At 33.3% G+C, this 13,134-nt stretch overlaps 1 protein-coding gene across 2 annotated transcripts; it reads left to right on the top strand.

Moving 5' to 3' along the window:
- The first annotated feature begins 1,207 nt into the window (after positions 1-1,207).
- On the top strand, positions 1,208-12,220 carry LOC108915504 (spermatogenesis-associated protein 6). 2 transcript variants are annotated; one of them, XM_018721554.1, is made up of 9 exons: positions 1,208-1,353; positions 1,474-1,657; positions 3,458-3,627; positions 3,677-3,855; positions 3,919-4,101; positions 6,262-6,362; positions 8,270-8,361; positions 8,420-8,697; positions 12,191-12,220. In XM_018721554.1, the coding sequence occupies exons 1-9, from the start codon at positions 1,306-1,308 to the stop codon at positions 12,192-12,194; spliced, it is 1,239 nt and encodes a 412-aa protein (XP_018577070.1). In that variant the 5' UTR covers positions 1,208-1,305; the 3' UTR covers positions 12,195-12,220. The 2 variants fall into 2 exon arrangements, with proteins under 2 accessions (XP_018577070.1, XP_018577069.1); XM_018721553.1 differs by having other exon boundaries at positions 1,210-1,353; positions 8,270-8,364.
- Positions 12,221-13,134: the final 914 nt, after the last annotated feature.

The following is a 13,134-nucleotide window of genomic DNA, read 5'->3' as shown; positions in this document are numbered from 1 at the left end:
CTAAGGGCCACCTTAGCAAAGCGCATCCCAGGCTGCATAGCCGCACTACCCTACCCAACCATACCACACATAAACATGACACTACCCCCGGGGTTTACACAGACGAGCCGGCGAAGCAAGAAGAGCGCCAGAAGAAAGGGCCCTAGCCGGCGGGGCCCAGCCAGGACAAAAGGAGGTCCCACAAAGCGCCTACACCGGCCGCATTTGCGGTCGGGGTAGACGACGGATGGGGCCCACCTACGAAGGCTGTCCAGGCCTACACGAGATGAGGCAGGATAAAGAGGGATAATCCCCCTCGATCCCAAATCATTGAGGCCAATTTCTAGCCATAGAATAATGGGCGTGGCGCGCGGTTGGACTAAATTGAATCAAGGAACAACCTCCCCAATGTAGGCATAGATCACTGTATGTAAAACAGGAAATCAATAGGCGTTTTCTTTCGCTCTCAGTTTTGAATCATGATCACTGAATCAGGATCAGACAAAAACGAACTAGATCCTTGAGTCCAACTTCGAAAAGAACATGATTTTGTTTACTGTTGACTGGATTTGATTTTAAATGTCGTTTAGGTATACCTATTCTTCTGTGCACAATTAAAATAAAAATAGTAACTGCCTTCTTAGAGAAAAAAGAAACCACCACAATTTTAAGGTTATATTAAATATGTGATCGTGATCAAAAGTTAGAATCACAGAAAAAGTTTGATTTATAGGGGAAAGGGGATTACCGATCCTGATCATATAATCTGGCATTATCCGGAAACAAGAAAACAACTACGAACATGATTTTGGGATCATAACGCGTTTAGATCCGAAAACTGAAACCAAAAGAAAGCAACTAGTATTAGTTGCTTTCTTTTATATGTATAACCATAAAATTGTGGTGGTTTCTTTTTTCTCTAATGAGGCAGTTACTATTTTTATTTTAATTGTGCACAGAAGAATAGGTATACCTAAACGACATTTAAAATTAAATCAAATGTCAACAGTAAACAAAATCCTGTTCTCTTCGAAGTTGGATTCAAGGATCTAGTTCGTTTTTGTCTGATCCTGATTCAGTGATCATGATTCAAAACTGAGAGCGAAAGAAAACGGCTATTGTAGCTAAGTAACAGACATAGAAAATAAAGTACTATTTTTTCTATGGTAACAGATCAACACTCTAGTCACAGAATATCCTAACTACAGATATTCTGTGCTCTAGTACACATTAAATTCCATGTGATTAATGACAAACAGTTTTGACAGTTTCTTTTACCATTCGATGTCTTAATACATTTAAATTAGCAATGTTAATTACACAAAAATGTCCAGAAAAGGGTTTTTAGTTAAAGTGGAACTTGACGTACAAAAGGTAAGCGATACGCCTACTCAATATTCACGAATATTTAATATTGAAATTTGTAATTGTCACAAAATTTTATTATATCAGCAATGATTTATTCGGTAAGTCATTTTTGTATAATAATTTTAGGTGACATGTCCAGGAGTGTGGCTCTGTTCCAATGGGAAGGTGTCTTTACAAATTTATATGTTGGATTCATCCATACAAACTTCAAGTTGCAAACCCACATTTCCAATTTATTTTCATGAGAAGTTTGTATTTTACAAAACGTTCACCGAAGACCAAAGGCTCAATGAACTGCAAAGGAGCTTAAGTATACTTTAGTATATTAATTTATTATAGTTTAACTCTTTACTGTTTTTATGCCTACATAATGATTTAATTTAATACATGGATTCTTCAAACATTCAGTAAAAAACTGACAAATGTAGAATTGCTCGAAAACTAATTCAGAATTCTACTAACCTGTCGCTTGTTAGCCCTGTTAGCCCATTTAAGATGAAAAAATCCTTATAAAAAAGATATTTAATTTTTATTTTCCATGCATTATTTTTATTTTATTTTTTATTAGAATTCAATTTTGGATAGGTATAGGTAATTTGTTAGAGTTCGTTACCAAGTTATTAAAAAAAAATACTTATATACTGACTAAATAGATTTTTACACATATTTCCTAAATAATTCAAGAAGCAGCACCAAGAATATTAAATTGCTTAATTAAATTAGAATATATTTTTTAATTTAACCATTTAATATTTATAAGAAAGATGAGCAGATGACGATAGCGACATTGACCAAAATCTGAGGCCTTTTCCTAATATTTAAATGCTCCAGTGGCAGAGATACAGGGTATCGGTGGCATATTTTTCTAAATACAATAGTACAAATTACTATTCTCTTAAGTTTTTCGAAGAACGCCTGATTTTCGAGTAAAACTTAAAGAACGAACTGAAAACACACTGATATTCGAATAAAATGCGGTTTAAAATTATATAGTAGGCTGCGATAGCACCTTTGACATTCTGAGCAATTAGAAGAAATAATAAATAATGCTTTTCATCAGATTCAAGCAACAATAAATTTCGAACAAATTACATTTTCGTTACTGAAAAGATGTCGCGCCTGTATTCCTGTAGTGGAGGTATTTTTGAGCATTTACTCAAATAAAATCATTAAAATGATGACTAGTGTTATTAATTTCTTTATTCGAATAAATAGCTGAATGATTAGTCGTGTCAAAATCAGGCTTTCTTCGAAAAACATAAGAGAGTAGTAATTTGTAGAAAATTGATACGACAAATCCAAAAATATCATGGTTGTTACTGTAAAGCCAGTGCCTGATTTACCTATAGACTGGTGTAGGATACAGCCTACAGCCCCCTACCAACTAGGGGCCCCCACCATGTTAACAAAAATTTTTTTTATGAAAATTAATTTTTGTTTAAGATTTTTTTAAGACCTCCCGATCATGAACAGGAAAGAAATATAATTTTATATTCTTAAAATTTGAATTCTATCCATTAAGATATAATTCTAAGAGCTGCCACTAGAGGGAGAAAGCATATACAATAAGAATATATTTTTTTTTTTGGGAGGGGCCTACCAAAAAGGATATTTTTTTTCTAGAATAGGCCCCCGCCAATTTTCAGCCTACAGGCCCCCACCACTGTAAATCAGGCACTGCGTAAAGCAGTGGTGTACTATTTTATTTAGAAAAATATGTACCAATACGCTGTATCTTTGCCATTGGAGCATCTATATTTAAGGAAAAGACCTCAGATTTTAGACTATGTTTACCTAAATACATATGCCCCATTTCAAATTATTTCACCTCGCCTACTAGTTTTTAAATTACATATTTAAAAAATTATAAATATTTGTTTAAGTTTAACATCCTGTATCTTTTTAACGAAGCGTCCTAGATAAAAGCTTTATACGAAAGACTCCCCTCAAAATTCACCAAAGGATACAAGGTTTCATTTTTGATCACCGTTTGTGAATCACCTTGTACACCTATTTCACATTGCTTTCACTTAATATGATTAAATGTAGATCAGAAACAAGGAATACAATTTAGATGCCTATTAAACAATTTCAAATAATGTTTTCATAGACAATGAATGGTTTTACGCTGAACTGGTACAATGGCAAAGTTGCAACGAAGGATGTGTTTTAGCTACATTTCAAACCACTTTAGATGATTTATTATACCCTTCATCATTCCGTCGTGTAATAAGTGGAATGGACATAGACTTACTTATGGAACCGACAGAACTGTTCCCTGTATGTTTTTATTAAATTAAGATAATGTATACTAATCTTCCTTTTTCAGGGCACAATAGCACCTAAATTAGAAATTGGCACAAAAACTACAATAGAAGAAACTTTATGTGACATCGATGTGGAAACGCCGAGTACTGTCCTTTGTAACCCAAAACTCCTTCTTTCCACACAATCACCTCCAAGAAAAAGCAGACCTAAAAAAGTTTGCCACTCCATTGCCTTTAGTAGGTAATACATTTAGAAACAGGAGATGTTCTATTTTTAACAATTATATAATTATTTTCATAATAGGGCCTTGAAAAATGTACCTCCTAAACAGAAAAGGAACAGGCCCATCTTTCAGTATCGGAAAGTAAGTGATGACTTAATATTGAGAAATAATCCAAATGTTGTCTTAAAACCAACCGAGGAGACTTTGGGACAACATCCAATAGAGAGAGCCAGTGTTACCAGAGGCTGCAATTGTTATTGCAAGTAAGAATTTATATGCATCAATTTAGGGTCGCTCATAGAAATTTAAACTAACTGGTGGCTACGAGACATATCCACAAAGTAAGAGAACTGAGACCCTGATGCACCGTGGTTTTTGTTGTCAAAAAAGTTGGCAACACTGTAATCCGGTTGCTCCTTGCAAAGGGAAAGGTGCTTTTCCAGGTTTTTATTGAAATCGGAACTGGTTATGGGGATGGTGTGATGAATCGTACTAATGTTTACAAGTGGTGTCGTGATTATAAAACTTGCAGAACGAATGTTCATGATTTGTTCAACAAAGGCATGAGCGTCCCTCAATCGTGACTGATGAGATGCTGAACAAGATCAAAGAAATGTTTCGTGGCAACCGTCGGTTGACTTTGGACGAGATGAACGCAGTGTTTCCACAAATCACCAGATTTCTTCTGAATGAAATTATTACTGAAGCACTTGGTTATCAAAAATTGCGTGCGAGTTGGGTACCAAAACAGCTCGTAGATCAATACGAAACCAACAGATTCTCATTTTCAGGGGAATTTCTCAACTCTTGGAACTGAAAAACGAACAATTCCTTAACTGTATTGTGACTGATTTTCCTCATTGACTGTTTGACTCAGGGGAAACAATTAGTGCTGCACAGTATTGTGAGACCCTGGAAACACTACAGAGAGCAATACAGAACAAAAGAAGGGTAATGTTAACGAAGGGAGTGTGCTTGTTGCATGACAATGCGCATCCTCCCATAGGCAACGCCACAAAGCAACTTTTGGATTAATTCCATTGGAACATCATCAAACACCCCGCACACAGCCCTGACCTGGCACCTTCTGATTTTTATCTTTTCTCTAAAGGTGATTATGGGTGGAAAAAGGTTTTCTACCCATGATGAAGTCCACCGTGCCGTGAAACAATGGGCCCAAGAGGCAGCAGGAGATTTTTTTGACGGATTCAGAAAGCTAATCGCTTGGCCCACAAAGTGCATTGAGGTTGAAGGCGACTACAACAAATACTAGTATTTGATGCACCTTTCTGAATATGTAAATTTTTCATTAATATACATATTGCCATTTTGATTTTTTTAAATTGAGTACTTTTACTTTGCGGATATGCCTCGTATTTCACGATCTGGGAGAGACCATCTTTGGGGGGTGTCTATCTCTCTTAGTTTTTCAAAACATAAACAATTTTTACTTGAATTTTGGAAGTTTACTATTTTAGCAGTGACAGTTGTTTAACCATATTGCGTGCTTTATTTTATTTCAGCCAAATAATGTTCAAAAAATTAAACGGCAAAATAGTAATTTTTTTCAATGTATGTGAAAATTGTTTTTGTTTTAAGTGTACTGAAAAAGTGGGACAGACGACTGTTTTTTTCCAGTTGCTTGGCACCAATAGAAATAAAGGTCGGCACACATTCCAGTAAGTTTAAATTTCGATGGGGCGATGTAACAAAAAAGCACAAAAATTTGGAAATAAGCCTTGTAGTTATTATTTCTTTTGACACAATTTGCATTTTTCTCTTGAAGGCCACTTTCTAGAAAAACACTAGATTGCTAATATCTACCTCTCCAAAAATATAAGCAAAGGACACACAAATCGAATCAGTTTTTCTATGAAGCTGGGTACGTGATTTCACTTAAATAAAAATTTATTGATGTGGTATACAAAAATATCAAACAAACAGGAAACCACCGAGTTTTTTGGAAATTTAGTTAATTCATTTAATCATAATTATATTTCAAAAGAAAAAGCTTCATCATTCTGCATCAAACATCTTTTAGAAAAGGGTATTTTTTTAATTTGCATTTGTACCTCAAAAACTACTAAAATGTCATAAAGAATCACTCCTTAAAGTTAGTGAATATACGTAATACTATTTTTTTTAGAAGTGGTATTTCAGATTATTTTGTGAACTTAACAAAAATCGTCCAATGTAACTTTAATCGACTATTTACTACTTGTATACATCATTATAGCAAATCCTCATAATATAAATTAACAAAATTATACCTAAATATAAAATTAATGCTCTCTTGTATTTATATACTATTTCATAAAAAGGCTGAATATGATTTGTTTGTCTTGAAAAATAATTAAAATGTTTCAGGGTTTATCACGACGGGATTATATACTATGTTTCTTAAATAATGTTTTCTTTATTAGTTTAAGATCTAGAAGCATGGAAAACCTATTACCCAACCAGCCTAAATTTGTCTACAGAAGAGCTTCTCCAGAAAATATTAACAGAAAACTTTGTAAGGGATGTTAGTACCATTTTTAAAGTTATATTAACACAGTAAGCCTATTTTATTAGCTTTGTGTTATCATTCAAGTGTGTTGAATGGATTGTGTGAGGTGACCCAAACGATAGGGTTATCCATACTTGCGTTTGCAGTAGTCTTAACAATGTCATTTAGTAAAACAGTCAACTATTGGACTAATTTCATAACCAAATAATTTTCCTCACTTTAGATTTAACCGAAAATGATCACAATTTCTTTAATTTGAATGAGACCCCTATATTTTTAATTCTTAGGAAAGAGTGAAGGTCTAATAATCTCACAATCCTTTTATTAAGACGACTAGTTTCGAGGTCTACACTTTGCACCTCATCTTCAGGTCATTACAAGTATATCACATTTACAAGGTTCTGTGCAAAATTTGGAAAATTCATCTAAATAACCAGTTTATCAATTGTCAAATTTCCCTATATTTTTGTTTATTTATTTCGATTCAAAATTACTTTTTAAATCCCTTATGTTGTTGTAATTCAAATTTATATTTTCAAGGCTAAAATTATTTTTGATATGAATTAACTTGCTGTAATAAAATTTTCTGTTTAAAAGTTGGCACTGTTGTGAATCAATCAGTGACGACACGATGAAAATTAAAATTGTCAGTTTTCGTAATGAAGTGTGGGACCCACATAATTTTTTATGGGATAATTTCAGGGTCAATATACAACTTTCATCATATAAAATTTTTGAATGGAATTTGCCAAATGACCATTGGCAGCGGCAGCATTTGAAATTTAGTTTATAATGTCTTAGATAATTTAATATATTAGCCTTCTGAAACACATTAAAAAGGAAATGTTAAATTTGTAATGTGCAGCCAATTTAACTTGACTTGTATTTGAAAAACACAGTACGTGGGCTAATCGTAGCTCGCCACTAAATCTATAAAGTGTTTACAGCGGTGGTCATGGTTACCGTCGTTCAGCAGTGAAAGACGGAATGGGAGTAGAGCAGGACTATGCAGTTTGGGCTCTCTTTAATTCGACCATAACCAAATTCAAGAGCCACCATTGCAAATGACAATAAGGGTAGCCTCCTCTTAGATCTCAAAAAGGGTTGCACATATATGTACAAAACTATTTTTTAATAATCAGCTGATAGATAAACTTGTTTCTTAGTATTTTTATCAAATTTTCATTTTTCTTAGTTGCTGCATTACGAAATTTAAAAAATGGAATTTAAAATGTCAAATTAAACAGATATAACAACGAAGGAAATTTAATTTCTTGAAAAAATATCTGATTTTATTTATCCATTAATTATGAAAAAAATATTTTGCTTGTACGACTTTTCAGAATCTAGAAGAGGCTATCCCAATTTTCCTTTTCCTCAAATTTCATTCCAAATGTTTTCTACATGAAAGTTCACAGTACAAGCATAGATATCATCCTCTATAAAACGGTATGGGTATGAGTCCTGATGTTACATTGACAAAATTTCCGTTATTGGAAAATTTAACTTTATTTTTTATCCAATATGATCTCGTTAAGCCTAATGTAAAACCAACTATCCATCATTAATGCTTTAACAATTATTATACGTCTTTAGTTTTGTTTAAATAAATTAATTTTACTACTAATATACTAATATAACTAGTTAAGGGGTATCTATTTTGATTTTAAGGCTTCTATGGCAGTCATTGGTTAAATAAATTTCGGTCTGGTTGCCACTCATGGATTTAGATTTTTTTGACATTTTAAAATGTTTTCTAGGACTCTAACTCTTGTTTGAGAGCTGCGTCTTGTAACAAGAACGATACATTTCTCAAAGTGACAACTGACTAGAAATTATTTGACCATTTTGATGCCTGTTCATTCTTTATGGTCACTTGTAGCTTCAGGCGATGATTTTTAAGAAGACTGTCTATTTTCCAGGTACAAAATGTAATTACGAAAGGAGTCATGGTGATATGTACTGTCCTATTTGTAACAAATACCAAGATTTATTCACACCAAATTCTTCCAATGTGGTAAAACAATATATTCAACTTCAGTATCCATTAAAAATAAATATCGTCTTTCTAGAATAATTCTGTTTCAACAAATAATGTGTATACCAAAGTATATAAGCCAAGTAAGTTGTGTTCGCATTGCAAACGAATGGCCAAGTTCCATGTCAGATCCAGCACAGGTTCCGCATGCGAATCTGACGTTTCAGACAGCTCTAAGAAGAAAGTTTGCTTTTGTCTGCCCAAGGAAACCGCAAATAGTTTAGCACAACAGTTGCATGAAAGGTTGTCTAGAACCCTGGAAAGCAACCGTAGGTTCATTAATAATTGCATGTACTGTGAGGATACTGCCGAGTAAGTAATAAAAACACATATTAAACAAAAGCGTTATATTATCTTATTCAACTTGTAAGTAAAATAACATTGAAAATTATTATTTTTTTTGATTAATAGAAATAAGCTACATATTCTAAAATATAAAAAATTATATAAAAATAAATCTATCACAATTTCTGTAGAACATTAATACAGGATGTCTCGTATTGAACACATGAAAATTTACCAGGTGACGGAAATCCTCAAATAAGATTATTTAAGTTGAAGTTTCTAAGAGTATTCCACTTTTTATCGTTTATAACACAAAATGATGCATAAACACTCAAGGGAAGAAAAGGACAGAGACAACTGTGGGGTCTAGTTAAAATGTCACTTTCTAAAATCAGCACTTTAACATTTGGACTTTTTTTACACAAAATTAGTTACTGATTTCTTAGTAAAAACAATTTGAGCTTTATTAGTAGTTTTTTTGGGACAAAAATCTAATTTTAAAGTTCTGGCTTTAAATAAATTAAATAATCATACCAAAAAAGAGGTAATGTAAAGTTTTACCTGTCTGCTAGTTTAGGTCATCATTTTTTATCTTATAAAGGAAATTGGGTGAATCTTCATGTTTGTGAATCTTCATGTTTATAACTTTGGGTGTTTTGAATATACCTATAAACCAATTGCCCGGCTCATATCTATTTATAGCAACTTATGGTGAGTCTATAAAAAAGTCTTAGTCTTAACTTACTCTTAACTTGGCCTTAATTTTTGTTTTAAGAAGTTAAAACGGGTTTCAATGTGCTAGTTTACAAAAATCTTAACGTAACCTTAGTCTTACGGAAATCTTGAGGCCTGATCTTGGAAGTTCATCTTCCAACTTAGGATAAAGATTAGTACCATTAGTGCCCAAAATTGTATATGGCTAATATTTAAGGTCAGGTTAAGACAACATTTTTATAAATGTAAAAATATTAGGATTAAAACAGAGGCTTAAGTTTAGGATAAAACTATAGCTAAGCTAGGATAGACTTTTCCATAAACTCGTCAGTATTCTAATTTTGAGTTCTATCTAGCGAGGGCTTGCAAAAATTGAAATGGTTATATTTTGAAAATAAATATTAAGATCTATATTGTTTTTTACAAAATGATTTCTAAGCTCACAAAGTGAAAGGACTCCGCAGCGAATCCTTATGTAAATTGGTTTTCGGTCAAATGGTTTGAAACCAGGTGATTTTTGTAGCTTTTGAATGGTAGATTAAGTATCAATGGGCGTCAAACTCTAAAAATTCATGGTTCAAAGTTGCAGCTCGCTGAAGCTACAATGCTTTAGATTTCACTACCTGCACAGTATAGTAAAAATAAATACTCCATTTTTGCTCAATGCCCAATAACCCAATAAACTATCGCCGATATATCGAGATCTCTGACTGAAAGGGTTAAAAACGATATTGAGATGATCTTTCTGATCACGCAGTACAATCGATTTTTCACAATCATTATCGTACAATAAAAATCATAGCGATTGCCGTCTGCATTTGCGTGACCCGATGTGGACCATGGGGAGGTTGCTAGATCGAACTTAGCACATCATGGGATTGATCGGAGTACTTGATATTATTTCGAAGCTGCTCGTAGCCTAAAAACCAAAAATGCAGGCAATACGAGCGCGTGTGCCTAAAGTCCAGTCACCAGATAAACATTTGCAATAACATCTTATTCCGTTCATTTGTATGCTCGTCAACAAACTCTTTATAATTTTTCCTCACGATTTTATCGTCATCTAGTTGTTTCTGGCTTAAAGTTCGGCAAGTCGTCGCAGCATGCATAAAATATTATGTTGCTTTTAGCGGCTCGAAGTGAATACAGCGTTTTTGAAATAAAATGTTACTGAATGCATAAAAGCATTAAGCTATCACTTAATATATTTGAAAAGAATTACTAGATAGATTAACATTTCTTTACATTATTTCACCAAAATGTACTTTTGAGTATCATCCCGTTATACACATGGCAGGTGCAACTGTTGAACTGGCTCAACAAATGTTGTTAAAATCGCAAACTCCTAATGTCGTTCAAGCCAGAGTTGAAGTAGAAAATCTTGTAAGAAGAAATGGTCAATGGTTACATTACATCATGATGATATCCTTGATTTTCCTATTCTTAACCTGGGTGACTTACAAGACATAACTGTCAGTATTTATCAGGTTAAGCTTTCTCCATCTTATATACAAGATAAAATCGTGAGGGAAAATGATGAAGAATTTCAACTAGACGATAACATAATACAATATTATTGCACATGTCAATCTGGTGCCCGGAAGTACCCTGATGAATCCTTGAATCCATCATCAGATGCACGCAATGAGAACGAAAATAATATTGAAGTATTATGTTAAGGCATTAGATTCCTGCTAGACAGGATCTTTCAACTCTGAAAATCAGCCCTTTTTAGGACTACATGATGTCCTAAGTCCGATCTAGCAACCTCCCCATGGTGCACATCGGGTCAAGCAAATGCAGACGGCAGTCGCTATGATTTTTATTGTAAGATAATGATAGTGAAAAATCGATTGTACTGATCATGATCTGAAAGATCATCTCAATATCGTTTTTAACCCTTTCAGTCAGAGATCTCGATATATCAGTTTATTGATTTATTGGGCATTGAACAAAAATGTAGTATTTTTTTACTATACTATGCAGGTAGTGAAATCTAAAGACTTGTAGCTTCAGCGAGCTGCAACTTTGAACCATGAATTTTTAGGGCTTGACGCCCATTGACACTTTTAATCTACCACTCAAAAGCTACAAAAACCACCTGGTTTCAAACCATTTGACCGAAAACCAATTTACATAATGATTCCGGCAAGGCCGTTTCATGACAAAAAGTTTCTAATGAAATTTGCAAAATAAAAAGTTAAGTCGACACTGAGGTCTCAAAAAAGTGTTGATTTCGTAGTAATGTCTACTTAAATTTGAATTTGACACTAGCATTCCAATTTTTAAACTTTATAATGCTATAACTTTGAGAAAAACCAAAATTTTGTGAAAAGTAAAACACCTATTTGTATCTATTAGTCGATTATGAAAAAATATGTATATTTTGCGAATATGTGCGACCCTTTCCGAGATTTTAGTCGGACATCCCTATTTTAATTTTTTATTTCTCAAATTTCTTTTGACATTTTTTCAGAACAAAAGTTATCTATGTGGGTATAGGAATTATTCCTTAAAAAATAAGAGTTCCACGCTTCATAACAAATTTAATTTTTGCGAGCCGTCAGTGGTTCTATCTTTAGGTAAATTTTGGTCAATGCATTTAAGAAACCCTGTGTATTACATACAAAAGATAACCAGTGAGGTAATTAGTTTGAAGTTTGTATTTGTAAGACTAGGATGTTTTAAGAATAATAATAAATGTATTTCATTGGATAAAACGAATGGTCATTGACTTTATTAAAACTAATGTTCTATTAAATTACTCTTTTACTTGTATATAATGTAACAATTTCTTTACTTTTAGGTAAACCATCAACATTGTAAGAAACTAATAGTAAATAAATATACCTCAAGAATTAAGTACAAAAATGAATGTAGTAAATAAAGTTAATAAAAATAATACAATAAAACGAAACATATTTTTTAATAATTTTATATATGTCTTCAGCATTTAACCAATAGTTTATTAAATAACAAATACCCATTTTTTGTCATATGTGTCTCAGATCTCAGTATTTTGTCGATATAAACTGCCAAATATTCTTACAGGCCAGTAAAACAATTTAACTAAACTGCAACTAGAAAGTTGCTGTGTTTAGCTGCCAGAGCTAGCAATAAATCTGAGTATTTTCAAACTTACTTTGCAATTTTAATTTTTCATCAAAGAACCCCGCAACTATCCTTATGGTAAACCTGTCCCAGTCGGATGGTACAAAACCTTGCCGAATGATAGTCCTCAATGTGTCCATCAAAAAAGTCCATGGGACCGAGGTCTGAAAAACTACTGTTCTGAAGCTACAGCCTTCTGAAGTTATCGAATCCACATGCTCGTGATCATCAAGTCCAATGATTTACAGGCGAGTAAAAGCAAATATTTCTTTATAAAGTGACCAAGGTTGTTTCTTGATGTAGTTTGGTGTGCTGAATGGGAACGTGGTCAAAATAGCTGTATCATCCTTCAGTCTTCAGAAAATCGTTGAAGCACCTACTGAAGAACAGTGATAGTGACATGTACTGCTTGAGCGACATCTTATGTTTTTACGCATGCTGAACACTTATCCGTCATCAGCATATCTGCAGTATTCCTCAGTCTTCAGAAAGTAGCTGAAGCACCTTCAGAAAATTTGACTTTATGGTCATCGAGCATGTGGATTTGATAACTTCAGAAGGCTGTAGCTTCAGAACAGTAATTTTTCAGACATAGGTCCCATGGACTTTTTTAATCGACACGTTGAGGACTATCATTCG

The sequence above is a fragment of the Anoplophora glabripennis genome, unplaced genomic scaffold, assembly GCF_000390285.2.
Source record: "Anoplophora glabripennis isolate ALB-LARVAE unplaced genomic scaffold, Agla_2.0 scaffold1349, whole genome shotgun sequence".
Classification (NCBI taxonomy): Eukaryota; Metazoa; Arthropoda; class Insecta; order Coleoptera; family Cerambycidae; genus Anoplophora; species Anoplophora glabripennis.
The sequence above is the reverse complement of the archived record's forward strand: the minus strand, read 5'-3'. Positions and strand labels throughout refer to the sequence as shown.

What these genes read in the sequence shown, in the direction of transcription:
- LOC108915504 (XM_018721553.1), top strand. Translation starts at nt 1,306, where the DNA reads ATGTCCAGAAAAGGGTTTTTAGTTAAAGTGGAACTTGACGTACAAAAG. An exon ending in AACCGACAGAACTGTTCCCT is followed by an intron (nt 3,628 to 3,676) that starts GTATGTTTTTAT and finishes TTCCTTTTTCAG; the next exon opens with GGCACAATAGCACCTAAATT. An exon ending in GGCTGCAATTGTTATTGCAA is followed by an intron (nt 4,102 to 6,261) that starts GTAAGAATTTAT and finishes TTTCTTTATTAG; the next exon opens with TTTAAGATCTAGAAGCATGG.